We start from the raw sequence: 24850 nt of genomic DNA on the forward strand, positions 1-24850 counted from the left end.
TACTCACTCTTTCTTGCCTCCTTTTCCTTTCCCTTTTTCTTCCAGAATGTTTTCATAATTTCTTCTGTTCCTCCATTCCCTTTTCTACTCATTCTCTGCATCTACCGTCAAGTGAATTGATGGCATTAATTACTATACCACTCGTGCGTGATTGGTCATATTCGATTCTTAACGAACATTAGCATAATAAGCTGGCATATTACTCAATTAGGTAATTATAATTGGGTCATTATTAAAAACAAGGAGGAATGCTTTTCCTCTTTTTTTCTACAAATTCAACCTTTAACAGGCCATTTGGTCAACAGCAAAACACAGATTAATTGAATCCACTTATCCAGTATGTATTTACTTTACATGTGTTACCGAATTACTTAGAGAGGGAGCACAGGAGATGTAAAGAGTGTGACATTGAGACAAAAAGAGAGGAAATGAAGCGGACACAGTGACTGTATAAGAGGTGGCACCAGCTGTCAATCTGGCTACTAAACCCCGCCTATCACTGTTGACCGCAGCAGAGACAATTAAGAAATAGTCCGCCATATAGTCAGTCTGTCAATTAGCCAGCCAAGCCAGCCAGTCAGCCATTCCCCGATGATTTAACTCACTTTAATTCAATGCCTATATGAACAAAGTACAGAACTAAATTCTTTCCTTGTCTACCGGAGTAGTAAAACAGATCCTTTGTATACTCAGGATCGAGTTTCCATTAATGTGACCCTGAAGTAAGTACTCAAACCTGCTTGTCGACAGCGTCTTCGTAGCCGTAGCTCAAAGACTGAAGTTCATAAAACAATGAGCTATGACGTAAAATGTGTCCCAAGCCTGTTTTCATCTCAAGTACTGTATGTTTTAATGAGAATAACTCCCAGGGCAAGACAGAGTTTTATTAAATTTCAGTCCTGATCTGAAAAGAGCTGAGGAACCCTGCCAAAGACTAAAAGCAGTTATCTATCACCAATAATGTTGAGCAAAACACAGAAAAGGATAAAATAATGTCTAAAAGCAGCTATTTATCATCCGGAACTCTACAGAGTTATGTATGGTTTTTCATCAAACTCTGCACACAGAGACTTTTCTAACCCCTGAAGAATAATAAGAAGAAGAAGAAGTGGAAGACAAAAACACTAACCACTGACAATATTCATCTTACTGTTAACTTGAAAGAGTCCCTCTATCTGTTCCCTTTTCTCTCCTTCATCCCTCTTTCTCTTAATTTACCTTGCATCCTTCCCAATACCAGTGCCTGCAAGAAAATCATTTATCTCACTCAATCACTCACTATACACGAACTGTCCCTGGCTGCATTACCTTGGTGAGGCTGCGGGCAGCGCTGTCTTTACCCCCGGGGGTGAGGTTCCTGAGCTGGACATCCAGCAGTTCGACCAGTTGGGCCATGGCCCGCACTGTGGATGGCACATCGCCAGGACGCAGAAGCCCTTTGGTCTGTTCTGCCAGCTCCCTGGCAACGATTGCTGCTGTCTCGCCCGAACGGAGCTGGGAGTCAAACAGGGTGACGGGGGCGGAGGGAGGAATAAAGTGAAAGAATGAGAGAGATGGATGGAAGTTAAAAAAAAGTCAGATGAGGTGAGAAGTGAAGGGAAAGTTGGGAAGAGGAGATAAAGTTAGTGAGAGTGTGAAGAGAAGGACAGTGAGAGGGAGGAGAGAAAAGAGTACAGCAAAAGACAGATGGAATAATGAAAGGACAGGAGAGGAAGGGCAGAGAATTAAAGGACAGATGGAGTGAGAGAAGTAAATGTGGAGGAATGGAGGTGAGCAAGACAAGAACAAAGAGGACAAGAGTGATTAGGTTATTTGAAGGGACGAGAGGAAGTCAGCCTTTTCTTTCCATCACCTTACTAGTGTTATCATAAAATTATTTAGGAATACTTTACAGAAACATCTCTTACTGTAGCGCCTCTGCTGCAATGCTGATTATACAGGGACCAGGTTTTTCATGTTTTGTCTCATAAAGAAAATCCTTAAAGCCTTGTGGCTCATGTGAGAACAGACACAAAACAATCAATTGAAATTTTAGGAAGTTGTGATAACTGGGGCAGCACTTTCCAGAATAAAAGTATCTTCACAATGCAATGCATTCTTTGCAAATTAGCCTATATCATGATGCCTGGTAGCCTATTATGATGATAGCAAAGTGTAAGTGAATTACCTTATTGGACATTTCCATGCCCCTACAGCTATATAAAATCTCTCAGATCTCAAACACGAGTTTAGGTTAACAAATGAAGATGGATTCATGGCCTTAATCGTACCCTGTGGTCAGTGTGTCTTCATGTGTGAGAAATTGCTCCAGGACTATATCACATACCCTTAAACTAGGGCTCAATGGTAGCCACGAGGGCCAGCAGCGGCATTCAGACTTACTTTCTGCATGATGTGGTTGACCCAGGGCGACGTGCAATTGCTGAGGTCAGGGCCTTGGGGATCCCAGTAGCCAAAATGGGCCACGCACACGTATGTGGCCACGCCTGCAAGACAAGCAAAACAAACAGGGTAAGACAGCGCTGACATTCACCAAGAGACACAAAGACTCTTGAGGTGCCTGGGGTTCACTGAGCAGTGTGTGTGTGTGTGTGTGTGTGTGTGTGTGTGTGTGTGTGTGTGTGTGTGGATGGTAGTTGAAGGATAGAAGAATCATCCTTGTCATGTGAGCTAATTGATGTAGGAGAATTTGTCCTAAGGAAGTGTGTGTGTGTTGTGAGAATTTATACTACTACTCTACATTTTTAGAGGGAATTGTATATGTTGTAATATATATGTTTTACTTTGTAACAGCCCCTATTCCACCTTCAGACCCATTCCATCTTACTCCTCTCCACTCCACAATCCCTGTCAAAAAAGGGTGATTTTCCATTGCTGTAGAAAAGTATCTCTCACTGTCAAGTCTTCTCTATGCACTGCCACTTTAACATCTTGTGATCACACATGATCAAGTGTGGGTTGTGTGTGTGTGTGTGTGTGTGAGTGTATTGCACTTCTTGCACAATCTTTAATCTATTTATTTTCATTTTAATAATTTAATTGTCAAGTCAATTTATTGACAATGAATGTTGACTAATGTGCTTTACAGAGGAATTTAAAATACAATGAAACAATTCAAATTATAAATAATTACGTTTTTATGTTCTCTGTAATGCACTTTGGTCAACATTCATTGTTTTTAAATGTGTTCTATGAATATATTGACTTGACTGGACTACATTTAATTATTGGAGATAGTAGCTAGTTACTTTACAGGGCAAGGTTTCACATGCAAACACACATACAGCTCCTAAAATGTGATGTGCTGTTTAAATTACTAGCCCGCAGCATGTGTAGTATATAGACCAGCTACAACGTTAGAATACTGTGCTCATAAAGGATGCTGTGTTCTGCTGCGTTTAGTTTTGTATTTAATTATGGTATTGATGCTTTCACTTAAGCAAAGGTAGGAAAATGTTTCCACCTTTAGCCAATGAAACACTTCTAAAGAATGGAGGAAAAAGGAGCAAACACAAAATAATAATGACATATAGAAGGACACATTGCACTGGACAAAGCTTTCACACACACTCTAACCAACCATTCACTGGTCCTACCATGCCAACTACTCTATACATTCTGCTATCCACCCACCCATGCAGCTTCCTTACCCAGTGTCCCTACAGGGCAGGGCTGCTTGGCTGTCTGGCCTTGCTGTGTCCGAGGCCATGATATATCTGCTGTCACCCTTGGACTGCAGAAGTCTTGGGGAGGCAGGGCAGGAGGCTGTGGGGCTGCTGGAGGGACCTGCACTGGAGGGGAGCGTCCTCCAGCTTTCTGGTTGGTGTCAGGAATCTGGTTGGTGTCAGATGACGAGCCACCGGCAGGAACCAGGACAGGCTGGCGAACCGTGGTGGTGGTCCGATAGCGCTGGCCAGGGGAGGTGGTGAGGAGAGGCCGTGGGGTGGTGTAGTAGGGAGGAGAACGAGTGGTGGTGGTGCGGCTGGTAGATGAAGAGGAGGAACCTCCACCACCCACTGGACCTCCTCCTCCTCCTCCTCCTCCGCCTCCTCGGTTAGGGGGGATCATGGGAGGGGGGCGATAGTCTGAAGAGAAAAGAGAAAGAGAGGGGGCTTGAATTCACAAAAACATAGGGTGTGGATTCTTAAACTAAGATTCAGGACCCAAACTGTTGTGCAGATTTGTGGGTCCCAGCATGACTGGAGTGTAGATGTTTTTTTATGAGGTCTTCATGCCAGAACAAGAGTTCAAACTGTATTCCCAGGATGAAAAAGTAAGAACAACAGAGTTCAAGGAACTGTGATCAAGCAAACTGTCTGTGTCAGCACCAAGTGATGTGAGCAATGGCTTATAAACGTAAATATTATATTATAGTGACAGACACTAACACATTTGCAGGCATTCATTTAAACAGCTCTAAATAGCTTTGACAGGGAGTAGCTCATGTTTCTGATGACTTCCCAATGTTAGTGTTTCATCCTTCGTCAGTGTAGCCATATGCCAGATCTCTGTGGGTGTTATTTTATTTCTTTATTTACTCCCAAGTTCAGGACATGTTTCCAAATGATTCAGTCAACAACAGTTATTACAGAACAGCATGAATGTATGTGCTAAAGTGGTACAATAATTGCAATAATGTCCAAGAAAGACCAAATATTGGTTTGTCCTGCAAAACATGCACAAGGTTACCAGTCTTTCCTATGGGGCCGGTACACACAGTGGTGGTTTTTGCTGCCTAACCTGGCAGAAAAAAACATTATTTCAGTGTCATGCATGATTCATAACACCATGAAATCACAAAAGGCGTGAGGGCCACTTATATGCATGACACACTCTTTTACTGTCAACATTCCATTGTAAAAAGGCTCAATTATTCACATTGACCCTGTTCAAGGGACAGAAATAAAAAATGAATGGATGAGATGATGGGAAGAGAAAGGAATAGAGCATGTATTTGTGAAGTGTTACAGTGTCCTCTTGTGAACATACTGTATCAGTGTGTTGCACTCTACCCGCTAACCTCCGGTTGCTTTCAACTGCACGTGGTACAAATCAATATTGCACGATCAAAAGTTGGGTAGAGGGAAATAATTATTTACAATTTTCCATCACTTTCCCTTTGAATTCTTTTAATGGCCTCAAATAATTTGGAAGTCCTTATGTGTAATACTGCATTCAGGTGGAGCCAATTTTCTATTCAATTCAATTTTATTTATATAGCCCCAAATCATAACAGAAGTTATCTCATTGCACTTTTCCTATAGAGCAGGCCTAGACCGTACTCTTTATAATATTATTTACAGAGACCCAACAAATCTCACCATGATCAAGCATTTGGCGACAATGGCAAGGAAACACTTCCTTTAAGAGGCAGAAACCTTGGACAGAACTAGACTCAATGGTGGGCCGTGTTAGGTTTTGAGAGAGAGAGAGAGAGAGAGAGAGAGGTTTTGGGGGTGGGAGGTGGGGAGAGGGAGGCACAATGCAAATACCACCTAGAATTATTTTTTTCTAAAGCCACATCTTCACACATTCTTAAACAAAGCAGAGAATAGCTTTGTCTGTCACTGTGAACACTTTTATCATACAGCTGAGATTGCAAAAAGTATTAAAGTAGTAAACTCAAGAATATCTTTAGAAATGTGTAATTACAGAAAACACACCCACAACTGTGTATTAAGTTTGAACCTGCAGAAGTTCCATATTATGCAAATTAGTTTGGATAGCGCCAGACTTTTTAAAATATTTTCTAAACTATATACTTTTGCACCTGGTTCTTCTAGATGCAACTACAACTTACTGTATGCCAATGAGTGCTTATGCCAAATCATCACAGACCACCATACTTTGCTTGCAGGCCTATACGGATAGATTTCCTAAAGTACACATAAAGGCAAGCCCACAAACAAACACATAGGCAAACAGACATAAACACAGCGGCAACTCCCCTCACAAAACTACTCAAATATAAATATAAATTTAGCAATATCATGTTATGCCACTTTCACAATAGAAATATATATTTCATATTCTCAGGTTCTGTGCTTAGTCATTGGCTGAAACTATTTTCTACACACAGTACGAAAAGCTAAACCTAACAATGAAATACTGCAGAGTCCAGAGAAAGCTGAACCTGGCTGAACTTGCCTAAAAAGATTTTCCTCACCATCTCCACATCGACCAGCAACAATGAATAAGATTTATCTTTTTCTGAAGAGTGTGAAATATAATGACATCATATTACATGATTTCTGGGTAATGGAATCCTTCAAGCTCTCAAAAATGCAGGTATCACTTGCTGACAGTTGGGGTAGCGAAAGTGTGAAGTTGAATTGTGCAGCTTTAAGTTTGTCCTGATTTTCTCGATTCCATGATTATCAGCAAAAATGGAAAGCACAAGCACTTGTGTTTCTCTGTCTAAGGGGTTGGTGTGCCTAAGGCCATAATATGTACTACATGCTGGTCACTGACATTGAAGGGTTATAGAGTTTCTCATCTCTCAATAGGGCTGTATGTTTTGCTCAGGAAAGGGCTGTGATTATATGAATTTAACCAGTACAGGCTGGTATAATTGGACACTGCAATGGGTTTTCGGTGTACTGTATATAGGCTGTATGCTGTTAGGGTGTAATGAAAGTCATTAACATGTGCTTGATTTGAGGGGACCAGATTTCCATGAGGTCTGAATTGGGATGTGATGTGCACAAAATTAGTTTACTGCAGTGTTTTGGTACATTTTGTCATTTTTTTGATGTTTTTTTTGTTCCTTTGGGGGTGAAGGGAAGGTGTAAGTGTGGAGAATGATGTGGAATGAGTGTGTGGACATGTGGGTGGTAGGAAAGAGTGGGTGTTTATATTATTTACTGTGAACTGAAGTTGTCCCTTCCTGTGGATTTTGAATTTAATTAAATACACAGTACTTCTCTCTTTCTCTCTCTCCCTCTGTCTGTCCATCTGGTTGACTGACAGCCATGTAACATCCCCCTCCTCCTGTACGTTCTGTTCTCTTCCTCCTCAACTAAATGAAGTGTTTCCGTACCTAAACTGTGCTGCTCCCCATTCCTGAATCACTGCCACCCTGCCTCATGCATTCTCCACGGAACATTGCCATCAATCATGCGTAGCAGCAGTGGCCTAGGGACTAGCTGTCAATCTCTCTGTGTGTATATGTGTGTGTGTGTGTGTGTGTGTGTGTGTGTGTGTGTACTTATGAAACAGAGAGTGAGTGTGTGTGTGTGTGTGTGTGTGTGTCTATCTGCACTCAAATGGGAAGCTCCATTAGGGGCTCTGCCACAACAATAGAAGAGTAATGTGTGTGTGTGTGTGTGTGTGTGTGTGTGTGTGTGTGTCTGTGTGTGTGTGTCTGTGTGTGTGTGTCTGTGTGTCTGAGGTTGATGTCTGCTGTCATTTGAGTACAGGGGGAGAAAACACAGGGGCTGGCAGCTTGAGGTAAGGTAACACAAAAGCCTGCAAGCATCACAGGCAAGAGGCCACAGCACTTCACTACCCATGCATCTCTATCTCTTCCTTCTCTCCTCCTCCGTCCTCTGCTGTTCTCTTGACATTTTCCACCTGATTTGATCGCTCACTCACAATGTTCTTTCACTTTCTGCCACACTTTTTATTCTTCCTACTTCGATTTCTATATTTCCCATCACTCTCTTTCAAGTGTGCTCGCCTGTGTCTTCATTTTGTCTTCCTTTGCTTTGTCTTTTGCTGCAAAAAAGATCTTGTAATGTGGTGAATTCATCACTGGCATCACTCAGGATGCTGTGAAAGATGCTGTGGGGAACTACAGCAACTTGACATAATAGCTTCATGAAACATTTATAGAGAAAAAGGCTAGAGGCTGTACTCATGGGGACTGACATATTGCCCTGCGTTTAAGCTTAGGAAGTCTTGAGTAAATGCGCTATGACAACTTCATGATGTCAGCTAACCTAAATGTTCTCTTCACCAAGATTGATGCCACAAGAACAAGCATGTGACACAAAGCAAAAATACAGTCACAAAATCAGTTAAGATTTTTGCACTTTATATATACCCTGCACATGCATGTAGGTGACATATTTTGACAGATATGTTCCATGCATTTGTGTATCAAAGTTGTATGATAAATGTGGCTCTTCAACAGCCACATTCTACTGCAGAAATGTAAGAAATCTGATTTTTTATGTTCTTCCTGCGCTGTTGCTGCACTGGCTCTCCGCCCTCAGTCCTATTGCAGCATAAACTATTCTATTCAGCACGGGGCAATATGCTTGAAATCAATCACATGATATTAATAAGAATGTCAAGATATCACAATATAGTCTATGCAAAATAGAAGGAGCATAATTACACGCATATCACTTGTAGGCACAGGGCTATTTGAAAATAGAATAAATAATAAGAGAGCTGTGGGTGTGGTAACCATATTTTAAGACTAAGATCTGACTGGGACTGAGACATTGTCTAAGTAAATTTGTGGTTTGGAGGTTGTACTGTATATGCATACAAGATCACATGTAAAAAAATAAATAATTAAATAATTAATAAAAAAAATGTGAATTTAATGAACCGTGTTCCACAGTTGCAATCAGTAATACTCTGCAAACATATAAAACAGAACCCTCAATAATTGTTTCATCTTTTCTTTTCTCTTTCCATATTTTTGTAAAACAATAACACATTATGAGCATAGCATAATGATACGATACCACTAATAGCTGATAAGCCCTAATTCTATTCTGTTCTACTGGTCAAATTTCATCTGCCACAAAAGAATGTGTGATACATATTTCTCCTCTGCTGTTTACATGGTCAATAATAGATTTTCAATTTCTGCTTTCTAGCTATCATGGATGGGAAGTCCTTAAAGTGCTCAGAAAAATGGAAATTTGAACATTCCATGACAACTGACAAACTCACAAATCTGCTGAGGAAGATTGTTTGGTATGATCGAAAACTCTGGAACAGCTGGAATGGTGAGACTGTTTTGTTGACTATTCTGCTCTATTCTTTTCTATTCTGTTTGTTTTCCTGACCTGTAGCAAGCCCAGGGGAAGGTGAAACAATGGCAGGCTGGCAGTAAACTTGTTCCGGGAGTTGTCTATCTGTCACCACACTGGAGGGGCCATAGAGATGCTGTCAGCCTGGGATGCTAGCACATGATCGTCTGACATGCAGACAGACGTGTGTGTGTGTGTGTGTGTGTATGACTGTGTGTGGCGATGTTTTTTTGTGTGGGTAAGACTGCCTGTCTCTGCCTCTACTCTGTTGCCGAGAATGCTCTTGTTGACTTCTCACTCGGTAAACAGAGGGATCGTAAATCCACAACACAAAAGGTAGAAGGCAGAGAGGATAGGGAAAATGAACTTCCCCTGGCAAGTTTCCCACATCGTCAGAAAAGTGGTACACAGCGAGTGACAGAGAGGCTGAGTGAAACAGAAGCAAAGAGAAGAGGGATTTGAATTAAGGCTCAAGTTTCACAGAACTGAGACGAAGTGTCTATTATACTCGTATGGTCTTAATATGCAAGATGATTACTTTCAGCAATTTCCTTAAAAGTTACTGCCTCCTTGCCTTCACACACACACACACACACACACACACACACACACACACACACACACACCATCTTGAACAGTTGGGAGGGATGGATCCAGAGGGCTAACAGCAAAATGATAATCTGGAAGGCACAAAGCTTTCTAGGCTGGATAGTAGCACAGACATTGAATAGGGCTGCATACTGCGATAACGCACTGCCCCTATGGCTGGAGTGCACACACACAAACGTACACACACTCACTTGTACATACACTTTTCGCTCAGTTGTGCTCTAAGCAACACACACACACACACACGTGCATGCAGATACACACACTTGAGCAGAAATTTACTTTTCACTCACTTAAGTGCAATGCAATGCAATACACACACGCATACGCACACAGAGCTTGTGGCGAGTGGCTCTAGCCTGCTGATAAGACAGAATGGAGCACTTCAAAGCAGTGATACTTGGAGATAGAAAACAACCTCAGCTAATAGAGCCTCCCTCAAAATGGCTGCCAGGCACCACCACGTTCCACAGCTAACGTGTCACATATAGACACATCACTGCTCAGCCCTATTGGCTTACCAGTTGCATAATCATGTCATCCCTCTGCTGAGGATGGAGACACCTGCAGCAAGTTTGCCAATTACATGCTTCTTTCTTAATCAGGGGAAGTTCCCTTGTTCAAAGCAAAACGCTAATGGAACAGACCATTTTTTAAATTTTTTGTTTTCCTGTTTAATAATGGAGAGAATCATCAGCATATTTCTTTAAAGTCCAGATTGTGGCCTCTCCTATTCCAAACATGCATTGAATTCCTTTTAATTCTGTGAGGTACACATGAATATATAGTAGGCATCCAGCAAAATCCTATTACTGTGTTAGAATGAGTGCTGCAGTCTCTAGCAAGTGACCCTGTGGCTATTCAATATTTTGCTCCCCATAATTTACCACCACGGCCCATCATTTTGAGATTAAGATTGTATCCACTTTGTTGCCCTCCTACACATTTTTATACATTTCAAAAATGAAATCTGAATAGAGCACAGCTATGGTGACACGCTCTGCTTGCTGCTCTCTTCTGTATTTACTTCCTGCGAGGCTGTGGGTTTCCCCTCCACCCTGTTGTCCTGGCTAGGCCTGCTTAATTTGGCATCTGCTTTTTGGCAGAAGAGAAGCGGTGCGGAGGCCAAATGCACACAGTGGGCCTGGCTGGGGCAATCCAATCGATAAGGACACACTGCAGGCAAGGAACAGGTGCATCAGACTCTCTCAAGCAGAGTTCAGTCTCTGCTGAGACGGCTGTGTCGTAATCTTTTTGGGAAAGAAGGAGATAGGCAGGGAGGGGGAAGGCAAAAGGTAAAAAACAAAGAAGAGAGGGCAGAAGTGAGAGCGGGAGTGTAGATTAGTGTATATTAAGGTTGCCTTGTATAATACTGTTCACTGTTGTACATGATTGTGGATTGTTGACTCCTTTTTTTGTATGACTTGAACAATTGTAAATAATATCCAACAAGACACACATGAAATGTTCTGATCATAGCATCAAAAACATTTAAATTCAAAGGTTTATGTTTTGCAAACAATCATTAAACATACTAAGTAAGCTGGCTTTCATTTAGACAGAGCTCAATCATCTCAAGTGGTGTGAACAGTCAGGTCTGTCAAGTACTATACACAGACAGTATGCACACTCGCACACACACACACACACACACAAACAACTTGGTGTGACAAGCCAGAACAGAAATGTGCTGAGGTTTAGTCTAATCAGTGATTTGGAGAAAGAGGGGCTCCACTTCAACCATTAACTCTTGTTATTCTCCCAACTTTAACTTGTTTCCAGCATTTCCTGCACTGCTTAGCCCTGTTGCTTGATTGCAATCTGGTGCCAAGGAAGGAAAAAAGGGAGAGGAAAGGAGAGGAGAGGTGGGGGAGGATGGTGTAAATATGTGGAGGGGGTAAAGACAATACATACTCCATGCTTGACTTCCTTAGGAAATGGAACACTGTGATTCCAGACATTAAAAGTTCAAAGGTGAACCTTTACATTTCCATAAACTGACAGAGGGGCAATTAGAGTGTATTTATTATTTATTAACTGTGTATTTATTAGATTCGAATAGAATGCCAGTGATTGATTACTCTCTAATTAAGAGTGAGGGTATCACTTTTTACACTTTGAATATTTGGCTGAAGCAATGGGTTAGTATAATGCAGTTTTATTTGTGGTTACATGGATTTCAGTGGAGTTACACAGTTTTTTTTACTTTGTGTAACTCTCAATAATAAAATGATGCTTGAGCAAAATGCATTCAAATGCATTATTATTTGCACTGGAGACAGTGCAAATAATAATCATTAATTTTTCCTGCATTTAGGTATTGTTAAAAAACAAATTGTCAAGTTTGAGTTATTTTTCACTATGAATAATTTTTTGTACAGCATAATTAAGAGGTTGGAAAAAAATTAGCTGTATAGTAGGTGCGCAAACATTTGGTGGTTGATTTTGAGCAATAGAACTGTAGTAACAAATTGAATATTGCACATGTATGTAAAAGCATTGAAATAATCTTAAAGTGAGTGAATGCTCTTACATAAGTTGCTTTGATAGTTGAAGTCATTATTACAAAATGCTTGTAACCAGTTGTAATACAATATATTTTTGTCTCCTTCAGATTAACTTCTTTAACAATGTCTCTATATGACAGAACAAAAATACCTCCAGGGTTGCACAGGGAAACTTTCATAATTACATACTGTTCCTGTTATACCAGTTTCAGTGTACTAGTTTTATCCTGTAGAAAATGCAATCAGATTGTCTCACCTGAATTTAAGAACTTAAGTAGATCATCACCTTAAAGGTCAAAAATTGAGACAGCACTAAGAAAACATATGGTACTTGCAAGATGTAAAAAAATTGCACCAAAGAAGAAAGAACAAAAACACAGAGAAGTGGAGTAGCAGGAGAAACTGAGACAGAAATGAACAGAAAATAAGGGTGCAACAAAGATGGGAAAGGGAGCGTGTAAAAGTGTACCCTGTTTGCCCCTCCCATTCTGAAGATGCAGATAACATGAATAATTTTGCAACTTTGTTGGGAAAACTTTCTAAAGTGTGGCAAGGCAGACTGGAGGTGATAAATTATTCAAATGTTTCATCGGAGCCATGCCGCTTGCGTAGGGCAGGCCTCTATAATATGCATGTAAGAAGACATGATGAAACAACTCCATAAACAGTAGAGAGTGAGAGAGTGTTTAGGGATTGTGGGGTGGGAGGAAGGGGTCATGCAGAGAAAAGTGACTTTGACTCTGATTCTATGTAGGCATTGACACACTAGGCCTCTATGATATATACATCTAAGGACACTCGATGAAATAGCCTTGTGTGATGAGGGAAAGAGTTGAGCGCAGAAAAGGAGGGCAGATTAAGTGAGAGATAAAGGACGACAGATAGAAAGAGACAGTTATATGTGAAGGGGAAGGGGAAATATTGAGATTCCTGCTATTGTATTGTGAGTGTATGTGTTCAGGTGAGAGACTGGGAGAGAAAGAATGGGTTTTTAACAGACAAAGAAGAAACAAACAGACATGGGAAACAATAAATGTAGGGAGGCAGTTCACTTTCTTCTTAAGCACCAAGGGAGGAGGAATATGCATTTCAAAAAGATCATTTTCTGCTGCATGCTGCATCAGTGGTGTGATGGAATACATGGGAGTAAACCTTTATATTATTTGTTGGCCTAAGGTGAACTAAACCTTGCCATTTTCATTTCTTCCCCTGTGATGTTTAAATTCTTATGTTTAAAGCAAACTAGAGCTGCAACGATTAATCGCTTTGTTGTCAAATATTAAATTAATTGGCAACTATTTTAATAATCAATTAATCTGTTTGAGTAATTTTTTAAGAAAAAAAAGCCAATTCTCTGATTCCAGCTTCTTAAATGTGAATATTTCATGGCTTCTATACTCCTCTATGACAGTAAAAGGAATATCTTTGGGTTGTGGACAAAACAAGACATTTGAGGATGTTATCTTGGGCTTTCTGACATTTTATAGACCGAACAATTAATCTATCAATCGAGAAAATAATCAACAGATTAATCAATAATGAAAATAATCGTTAGTTGCAGCCCTTAAGCAAACCTCATGTGATATACAATGCTAGGCTAAATGTTTAAATTTTTCAATAGTGGGCTCAATTCGATACTTCTTTCAATACCTTATACTTTGAGGGATATTAGCACTTTTTTCTAAAACCTTTTTTGTTTATTAAATAAACACAAGCCAAACTTCTCAAACACAGCAGTGTTTAATGTTGTCTTATAACAAAGCTTAAATTTCTGAGTTCCCAGACCATTTTCACAATTGAGAATGACTTCCAGATGGGAGCCGAAACATCTTGATTCTGAAAACAGTGTCCAGATGACTACGACTGAAACCTTTTCTACGATGGAATACTCCTGGACGAATGAGGGACTACACCGTCTTATAACAAACACCAATACTAGAACTTTGCTGAAATGTAGCACTACAGAACTGGCAAAGTTATGACTTAAATTAAGACTTATTTTGACTTAATTTTAGATTGTGTCATAAAAAAATAAACTATCTAGTCCAAACAGTCACAATACTTCAGAATGGCCTCTTCTAAACGGTCCAGTGAGCTGCCATTGTTAGACAGGTAGACGGACAAACACAGTAATTGGTGCTTTCTGTGTCGTACCCAAATTACACTCAGTTCTCAGTGGCCTACCTCAGCCTTCAGCCCCCATTTCCTGTCTCATTTTATATCTTTAAGAAGTCCATATGAGCCCGAAACAAAAGCAGGGCAAGCATTACGCTACATCAATAATGAGTGGAAACCCTCAGAGTCACCTTAAAGTATATGCTATATAATATATTTATAGTGATCCTAAATAGAAAAACACCTTTCTTAGACAAGTCAAGAAGGAATGAAGAGCAAAATATAGGGTCCAGATACAACAACAAAATAAAACTTGAATGAATCGACTTGTCGCCTCATTTTCCGAAGAATGAGAAAATCATGCAGTTAAGGTAATTAATTTATTCCTTGTCTTCATTGACTGAGGGAGCGGAGCGAGAAGGACAGTAAAGGAGTGGGGTAGCATTGATTGTATGTATTTATCTCCCGCTGGTCAGCAGTCTGGCTTGTTGCTGTGCACTGGAGGTCATTCTCCACATTGAATCCCCATTGATCTCCTCTTTAGAGCCTCCTGAGACACCCAGAGCTCCATTATGAGAGTGATCACACTCTCAAGTGTACACCAATAAACACATATGCACGCTCATGAATAGAGAAACACAAACTCATACTGTAAGTACATTAGCACATTAGCACAAGGACATGCACAACATTATGCCTGCGTAAACACACACATACGCACACATTTACTGCATGGCCTCCCTTTCCACACACACACACTGATCGGTAGAAACCAAGTTTAATACTGCCTCTCTCTATAATTCCTTGTACTGCGCTTCCTAACTTCGTGTAAGAGCATGCATTAATTCAGACATCATTTAATAAGACACGCAGCCAGACTGCCTTGACCACTCCATAGAAAGGTGCTGAAAGGCAATTACGTTGGGCAAATAGCCCTTCAGGCACCAGGGGCCTTTCCATCCAGAGGAAGGAAGGAGGGGAGGGTGGACTCTGACCTCACACCAGTTGAAAGAGAGTCACTGTGGGTTAGACAGTATTCCTTGCCTATTCAGACGGACACAGCGATGCTAGTTAAAACCTGCATTGGTGGTTGCTCTACAGTAAATGAATCAACCTGCAAACTGGATTCATGACCCTCCTGACCTGGGTTGAAAATGAGTCAGACACTGTACAGCTTAACAGTCATATCTCTAAGTTTCATAAAGAAGATCCGCAAATGATTTTATTCAACTTTCAACTTTAACCTGCTTTTCTCCTGATTTCCTGATCAATATATGACCACCCCAGTGTAAAGGATCAGTTCATCTGGATTACTCATATTTTCTTACTTAATATCTACCATGTAGAGAGTTTTGGTTCACGTCACTGCTACACTTTAAGCAGCAATAATTGATTTTGGCCACTTGGCAGCAGAACAAGGTGTAAACACAACATTGACATGTTATCACCTTATAAAATTGCTGTGGCAAACGTGTTAGCAAAAAACTGCCTATTTATACATTCAGCAGACAAATGTATTCACTCTTCTTTTAGCTCTTTTTTTCATCTCCACCAACTCCTTAGGGAAATATGTGGCTTTTAGCAGCTAAATGCTCCACTATTTTCACCAGCTAGTCACTAACCTTGTCTGCTGTTTGGTGTTGTGCAGATAGCGTACAGTCAGTTTATCAAACCTTTTTGCTAAAAACAGCTGACTGCTGAGGCTAGAAAAAGTTTTGTGAGAGCAGTAAGTGAACCAAAATAGTTGTGGGCCATAAAACCCAAATAATGAGCTGAAATATGCTAAAACGCTTCATAGAGCTGAGGGGAACTGCAGAGTAGGGTGATAATCATGTGTGGGTTTGTCATTGTGAGTGGCTCCTTTCACATTACATGTAGTCATTAGATCTTTTGTTGATATAAAGATATTGATCAGTGCAGCTTTAAAAAATTAAACCACATGTCTTTCTAGACAAAAAAAGCCCTGGTTAATCCAACAACCTAGCTGTCAACTGTTTTCGTTGAAAGCATGGTGTTTTTCTTCTTCTTCTGCCACTAATGTAGCCAATGAAACAGTTATACAGACAGATATTTTTTGTTGCATGTTATATCATACAAATTAATTGAAATACATGTGTCTGTGTACAGTTGTGTAATTATTTATTAACCATACTATTTCATTAGAAGGGTGTTATTTTTGTTACAGCTTTAGTTATTCTTGACATTTCCCACTTTTTAAACATCAATATGACAGAACATTTTAATGTATTACAATTGAAGAAAGTTTCATATTTATTTCTTGCAACAAATAAGAACGTAACTTCCATTCAAAGAGCCGTAATTTCCATCACTACATGTCATCCTCTCCCTCTCCCCTGCCTTTCCTGTTTCTCTCTATTGTCACTGTTAAATAAAGCAGAAACGCCAAAAAAAAAGAAAAGAAAAGAAAAACATCTTTAAAAAGCTGTCTGGTCGAGTTTTTCAGAAGCCAAGCCCCCACCCCCACCCCACCCCAGATGGCGCCAGTGAATCAAACACAGGTTGAAGTGTCTTCAGATTGTCATCATAAGATGTCCTGTATGAAAGCAGTATCAGTTCCTCCTCCCTCCAGACCCATTTGGCTCCATTCTTGAGGAATGCATTATGATTTGTTAAGCAGCTGGGGAAACTAAAGAGAGGGCTGACAAGTGGTACACTAAAATGCAAGAGGCATTTACAGTATGTAAGGCTCAGCATGACATCATTATAGATAGCTATTCTTCTAAAAGGTAGAGATTAAGGTAGTCTTTATGATGTCTTTGTGATGTCTGCAGACATCTACAATTGGTATATCCAGATCACCTATAAATGTATTCTCTTTTTTTTATTTGTTTTTACTCTAAAAACATACAGATACCATGGGGTGGTGGGGAACCAGTCATAATTGAGAATTGAGACAGCACAGATGGTGCTTTTCTTCCTTTTTAAAGTCATTTTGCAGAATTAATTATTGGAGGAAGATTAGTGTCTGTAAGTATTCCTTATGTTACAACAGAAAAAGCATTTATCATTATGAATATTAAAATTAAGTAATATTAAAAGCATTACAAATATGCCAAGGTATTTCATGTGAAGATTTAAAAAATCACATCACAGCTTGTCCAATAAATTTAGTGGGGAAAAGTACTCAAACTCATCTTTTTTCTTCTTATTACCCATGTGTAATAAAATAAAGAAAAGAGACATTAAGAATGGCAAAAGGAAGAGAAAGAGGAATTGGGTTGAAGGTGGGACCTACCATTGTTGCCAAAGTCCAGTGAGTACTTGACCACGTGGTAGTTATTCCACACGTACAGCAGGTTGTCTCTTGGGTTGTAATCCACTGCAGCAATGTACTGGTAGGAATTCGGGAATGGTATGTTAACCGTCATCTCCTTGCTCTTATCAGTGTTGTACATGTAGTCAATTTTGTTCCCCGTCCCTTCATTGTCGTCATCTTCGTAGACTGTTTTGACCACGTACAGGACTCCGCAGATCATGAAAGCATTGGAGGCAGAGCGTTTGTCATAGCTGGTGTCCCACGAGCCTTCAATGCGCAGGGTATAGGGGTTGAGCTGGCTCACCACAATGCGCCCGTTGTTCTGTTCTGTTGCATAGATCACCCACAGTCCATTCTCATCCACCGCTAGGTCAATGTCTGACTTGCCCCCCCAGCGGTATGGCGAGGTGTCGTGGTAGTTGGCATTGGCAATAATGGCCTCTCCACTCTTGATGCGAGTGCGCAGGTCAAACTTTACAATGTTGCGGGTGCGCTCCTTGTTGAAGAACAGTGCCCCGTCATAGACGACAAAACCAGTCCCATCCACACGATGTGGGAGTTTGTAGGTGGTGGTGGGACGGCCTGCAATGAAGTCCTCCTTTGATGAGTACTCTGTCAGTGTATCTGTGCGGTATGGCGTCCAGGGCATGTAGTAGATCTTGTCTGAGGCCTGCAGTGGGTCTTTGCACCACGCGCCAGACTGGTGATCTGACTCAAAGAGATGTTCACTTTGGTACACTCCTCGCAGAATGCCAGGGCAGAGAAATACTAAGGAACAAAATTTTCACATTAGATACAGTTTTATGCACATGCTGTAAAATGTAAATACTATTCTCTCTAGAATTTCTGACAGTGGCTGTGAAATATTTGCCTCTTTTCATAAATGTTACATTGTGTTTTAACTTAACCTTAACCACCAGTGAGTGAGGATGACATGATAGGCTTACTGTGTTGTGATTTCGATGTTGTAAAGTCACTGTCATTCTTAAGTACAGCAACAGCATGCCTCCTATTCAACAGATAATACCCTGCTCTCACAGCTAAGAGAAAAAGAGAAAATGGCACATTTTGTTCTACTTCCCCCCTTTCCCTCTATTCCCATTCCTGCCTCCCTCCCCGGCTCCTCATTAGTCTCATAGCTCTTTCTTCCCTTCTCTTCCTTTCTATTGCTGTCAGGAACAACCAACTGTAGAACTGAACACGTCTTTTATCGCCTGCTGTTTCTGCAATTGTTACAATAATTCATTTCCCACTCCGTGCTTGGTATTTCCATCTTATACTGGGGTCATGTTTTATGAGTGATGTGGGAGACGTAGTAAATTCTGGGAAGCCAGAATCATAGGGACCTTTGTAATTTAACTGGAATGTTGTCACATACACACACACACATACACACAGCAGATACATACAGAAACGGGCCAGATGTGCATCGTGGTTTTCCCATTCTTCCCAATAATATAATTTCAGATCCCACACAAAGGGCTGAGAATATTGATTTAATTTTCATTGGCTATTCAAATCACTGGCATAATTTTCATATCATGGGGAAGCATTTGAAATATTAAATGTCAATGTAATTCTCTGTTCATTGGCTCATCATAAAAATGTGCTCAACCCGTGGAGAGTTTGTTAACTGACATTCTACACGATACCATGGAATAATATGGGCCTAGAGTGTATCTAATGAGAACCAGTGTTTCGAAATTGCCTCTATATGCTGAGATCAAGCTGTCTTAATATAGCAGCAGTGACTTTGAAAGAGATGTCAGTCTGCCACAAGGTACAAAACGCTTCAGGCGCTAGCATCAAAAAGTGACACCAACCCCAACCCCATATTTTGAGCATGTGTGCATGTGTGAATGCGGGCGTGAGACTTACCTTTCTGTTCTACTTCTGCATGAGCCATAGGCAAAAGATTTGAAGGGGAAAAAAAAGATGGAAAGAAAGAGACAAAAATAGATTAATGATGCAATAATAAGGAAATCACGATAATACAATCTCAGATCTCCATAATCGTTCTCATATTTCATTCTAACCTTGTGATAGTGCCAGTATGCTCTCCATGTGTGATTGGTAATAACATTACATAAGTGTCTGAGGAGACTGCACTGCAATGGGAAAGCAATCTGACAGTAATGCATCACACATATGTCACACACACACACAAACACATATGGGGGAACAAACACACATGTGCAGACACAGAGAGAGGAAGTGGGATACTGAGAGTAAACCCACAAGAGCATGACACCAAAAACACACACATATTCATAACAGTGGTCCTATCCCTAGTACAGGACAAAATACAGCAATACAAAATGACCTGAGATAATGAGCTCTTTAATGTATGCTAATAGCAACAGAACAATGAAAACCAGAAAATTGATTTGATTACAGGGATTGTGTTTCAGTGGACTAGCCAAAACTGTCACATTAAAATTTCTGATGCTCAGTGGGTGAGCAAATGCTTTGTGTATGTCACCTACTCTGTGTGACTCTGTGTATGAGTGCACAATCATCTGTGTGTGGAGGTGGGAGCATACTGAATGCACTAGAGATTCAACGGAGGGTTGTTCATGTCGCCCCGCAATGAAATGTGCACACTTGCTCGAAACCTCTTAAACATATGAATTCCATTCCACCTTGCTCCCAGGGGGACTGAGTGGAATGTGAACATGGCAGAAACCTAATCCTGCAGGCAGTGCCCTTGTGTCTTTTAAGACCGTTAGAGACCTGCTGAATGGAACTGGTCCCCTGAGAGAAGAAACAAGGAGAGGAGAGGAGAGGAGAGGAGAGGAGAAAGACAGGCAGAGTCCTCAAAGGAAAAATATTTGGAAGGAGTTCCGGATGGCATATTTATATATAGCACAAGTGCACCACATATTGCACAGTACATGCATAAATTCTTTAACACATTAAAGCCAAAACTCATCACCAGCCACAAGACATACACAAACACGTGAGACAAACAGAAACACACAGATATAAGCACACACACACACACACACACACACACAAGCAACCATCAAATCCTAGTCTCATGAAAAATGCATGGTAACTAGTGTGGCTTAGCACAACTCCCGATAAATAAGCAATCTCTGGAAGGAGATCGTGTTAAACCTAAAACAAGTGTGTATATGCGTATGTGTGTGTGTCAGTGTGCTGTTACAAGTGAAGATATGAAATGGTTCACCACAAGGAAGCAGTTCCCCTGTGAAAAAAGCTGGGAAAGAAAGCAGATAGTGTGTCTGTGCAGGGCGTTGTGTGCGATGGAACGACAGATATTGATGTAAGAAATGCACACACATACTTGCACACACACATTTAAACAATACAATGAGACACATTGTGGTTGAGAAGACGGGGATTAATGACACAGAACAACAAGGACTTTGCATCACCTGAGTCTCTTGTACAACCTCCCAGACACAAAGGAAGACACGCAGAGTTCAAGGCTGCCAGTAACTAATAGATTTTAAATGAAAAAGTGTGGCGGCAACAAGTATACCAAATGGCACACAAAATGTCAAACAAATGTCATTCAATTTGTATTGCTGCTTGTTGTTTCACTAGATTAGCGGATACCTCTGTTGGTGACCTCATTGCAAGATTTTTTTCGAGGCATCTCTGTTTTTAATCTCTGTGACAAAGGTAAGAAACAAACATTTTTCACGAATCACAGTCATTCATCTTTCAGTGCTGGATATACGTTGGTGAGACATTTGTTGGTTTTCTCAAGGTTAGTTCACACGTGCAAGGTGATACAAGAGATGAGAGGTCTTTTGTGCTACTGCTAATTCAGCAGCGAGTAGAAGAAGAACAGAAAAAAATATGGACTACGACAACTTGCCAGAAAATGTCCTTGTTTCCAAGAGGACGTCAACAAGAAAGCATCTTCTCTCAATATTTTTCTCAGTGTTATTCATAATTGAATTCTGCAGAGGTGTCGCATGTTTTTATCTATCCAGTATCTTTGACTGATCATTTGCAAAACCACTTAGACTGCACTATTGAAGAGTTAGTTCTGCAGCTACAACACCCCCCCCCCACCCCACCCCACCCCCACACACACACACACACACACACACACACACACATAAATGTGCTCATTTATTCCTAGCAAGGCTTTGCATGAATATTAGAAAACAACAGCAGAACAATAACACTAACAGTAATGCTGTGTTGTGAAAATGTGTTGTCTGTCTAGTTTCAAATTCATTAAAAATCATCTAAATATTCATTAATGTCTACGGTAGTATCTTCTATCTGCATTAGAGTTTTCAAAATTTCTTTAATCACATGAACACTGTACCTTGGATACCTTCTCTGTCACTTTCCCTCTCTCTTTCCATTTCTATTTTTCATAAACACACCATGCACACACAAACAGTGTTAACCTGACTGTGGTGTAAAGATAATTAGCATTTTTATTGAAAGCGTATGGTTTATTAAGGAGGTATTTGTCTAGGAGGAAAGACAGTGTGTGTGCTCATGAGTGTGTGTAATATGTGTGTGTGCGTAGGGCGTGGGCATGCTTGCGTGCATGCTTCTGCAGACGAGTGGCGACAGCAGCCTTACCACTATTATCTCTGATCTCCAATCAGCTCAGCCAGCTAAAGCCCAAGGTCATTTATGGACACGGACATTTTCTTCATTCTCATTTCATTATTCTATTCGTCTCTCTGTCCTCTCATCCTCACCTGCCATTCGCTCTCGTCATTTCATGCTGTGCCTTTCTCCTCGTTCATCCTCTCCGTTACGTCCTCTGTATTTCCACCACTTCCCCCAACCCCAAACCCTGTCCACCTCTCACACTGTGTCTTTTATCAGTTAATTCATTCTTTCTGTTCCTCGTCTGCTGGCCTCGTCTAACCTATTTCTCTCTATCTCTGTTTCAGTTGTCGCTCTCTCGCTCCCTCGCTCCCTCGCTCCCTCGCTCCGTCCCTCCGTCCCTCTCCTTCTGTCTCTTTGGGTCCTTTCCATCTTCCCTCATTCTCTCTGGGAAACAAAATCGCCTGCATATGTGTACACACAAACACACACACATACAGTATACTGTGAATGCACATAAAAAGAGACATGCACACAAGGCCAGAATCCTAGCTGTGAGCAATTGTTTCCACGTCAACACCTGCACACACACGCACTCACACACAAACAGCTCTTCTCATGTTATCATGATAAAGTTATTCCAAGGGTCCAATCTGACAGAAGTCTTTAATTGGACAGACAAGAAGGTGATTTTATCTTTTAATTAGCTTTCCTACTGAGCCAAGATCTATTGTCTAAAATAGACTGCATGGGTATTGCATAACATATCACAGTTTTTCCTGATTAATACACTAAAAGTGGTAGTAGGCTAATTGCTTCATAGCGGCAGTTGGAGAGCCAGGGTCTACTGCATGAAGATGAGGAAATGGATAGACATAATCCCAAGTGTTCCTGGCTTTTATTAATGGATGACCATGAATGAAACAATACAAATCATCACATAGCTTTTTTTCTGCAGCATAGTGTATTTGTAGAGATTAAATGTATCCATGTGTAAGAGCTGCCTTGGAGAAGCACGTTGTACAATAGTGTGCTAATAAGATATTTATAGTCTGCCTACAGTGCTATGAGCAAGTATATACAGGTGGCTAATTACTGCCAAAGCTAGCTGGCTAGTTTGGCACATGACTGCCACATACTCATACCACAGAGAGCCAGACAGGGAAAGTGAGAGAGCACTTGATTTTAGCTTTGGAAAACAGCCAAAAACCTGCAGTGCAGGGAGGAGAGATGAAGAGCTGAGTAGGTAGTGCAAGCCAAACATCCTCAAGAAAAAAAAAAAGGAGGGGAGAGTTAGAGGGGCAAAATTTCCCAGAAAACTAAACCGTACATAATTTAATTACCTGTTTTACAACCCACTTTGAGATTTGTTTGCAATATCTATGTAGTGGGAAGCATAACAGCTCTACTTCAACATCCATGCTCGGGAAAAGTACATCTACAGTATGAAGTGGTGTCTCTTTGGAGCTCAGCTCATTTTTTTCCCCATGCAATCAGTTTCTGATTAGCAACACCTGCCCTCAGAGGCGATCGCTAGGGGTCAGGTGTTTACACTCAACAACCAGCACAACCTGTGCTTAATGTCGAGGGACACTTTGAGTTATGGATGTCTCTTGATGTTACAGCCATTTGAGCGCACTAAAGCCAACCCTACCATCAAATGTAAATATGATGATTTGTTAAAGTTGCAGCATGTGAGTGCTTTAGGAATGTGAGTTTGAGTACACTGTCATATATTTCAGAAAACAAGCCTCCTTTATTGATCCGTCTTGATTTATGGCAACATTTTGGAGATATATCACCGCTTAATGTCTTACAGAATGTATCTTTCACAACATCGCAGCTGACAGCATTGATTTGCTATGTCAAACACGCCAGCTTGATCATAGACGGCTGGATCTCCGGCCTGAATGTCAGGGAACAGGAGTATCTTATTCTTAGGTTCAGACATTATTACAGCTTTCGAAGAAAATTGATTTCATAAATATTTGAAGGATGCAATATGTGGGCTCTGTAAAGGGTCTTGCCACGTAAAGCTTGAGGTATTCTCAGACAAAATAATGTAAAGTGTGGAGTCATGGTATCCAAAGACTTGTTTCACATTTATACAACATGTATTTCTCTGCAAAACTGTGAAACATTTCTCATGGCTAAACACACCCACAGGAGCTAGGTAGTGTATCACAGTGCTACCTGATCCAGCCTGAACACTTAGTCAGTACACGGAAACTGATAATGTACTGTCAAAGGCTCTCTCTCTCTCTCTCTCTCTCTCTCTCTCTCTCTCTCTCTCTCTCCCCTTCTCTATCTTTTTCTCCAGTGCTTCATCTCTCTCTCTATGTCCCTCCCTCTGTTAGATGAGCTCTCTGATGACTTTGGTTTCAGATGCTGTCTATTTTTGAAGGGGGGGCGTTACCCTGACAGACCCATTGTTTATCAGATCAGCACACAACTCATCTCCCTTTGCGCTTAGTTGTTCCTAAATTGCTGCTCTCTACCGTGATTCATCTAGGAAATACGTGGTGCTGTATTTTCAAGCAGGCACGGAGTTATAACAACAATAAAGACAGAACATGCAGACAAGTTTCAAATTAATGGATGAGACAAGAGCGAAAACACACACACCCTGTTTTGATGCATGTGTGTGGTGTGTTAGTGTGTGTGTGCTCGTGCTCGATGGGGCATTAAGCAGGTATCAGGTTGTGTTTCCATCTGCTCCAGAGAGGACTCTGATAGTCCTATTATTTAATCTGCTGGTCATTCTAGACGCCAGGCAAGAGCTGTTTAGCCAGACATAATTG

General features: G+C 40.7%; 1 protein-coding gene across 16 annotated transcripts in view; it reads right to left on the reverse strand.

Annotated features, from left to right (window-relative positions):
- The window catches only part of adgrl3.1 (adhesion G protein-coupled receptor L3.1), a 113068-nt gene that overhangs the window by 35779 nt on the left and 52439 nt on the right, over positions 1–24850 (reverse strand). For 15 of the 16 annotated variants that reach the window (XM_044189086.1, XM_044189080.1, XM_044189077.1 and 12 more), the window contains 5 exons: positions 19377–19391; positions 17478–18266; positions 3651–4085; positions 2383–2486; positions 1309–1494 (listed from right to left, as the gene is read on the reverse strand). In XM_044189086.1, coding sequence (XP_044045021.1) covers positions 1309–1494; positions 2383–2486; positions 3651–4085; positions 17478–18266; positions 19377–19391 — 1529 coding nt within the window. Of the gene's footprint in view, positions 1–1308; positions 1495–2382; positions 2487–3650; positions 4086–17477; positions 18267–19376; positions 19392–22198; positions 22548–24850 lie in introns of those variants that run through there. The other variant, XM_044189088.1, reaches the window with a different exon arrangement.

The sequence above is a fragment of the Siniperca chuatsi genome, linkage group LG3 (genome assembly GCF_020085105.1).
Source record: "Siniperca chuatsi isolate FFG_IHB_CAS linkage group LG3, ASM2008510v1, whole genome shotgun sequence".
Taxonomy (NCBI): Eukaryota; Metazoa; Chordata; class Actinopteri; order Centrarchiformes; family Sinipercidae; genus Siniperca; species Siniperca chuatsi.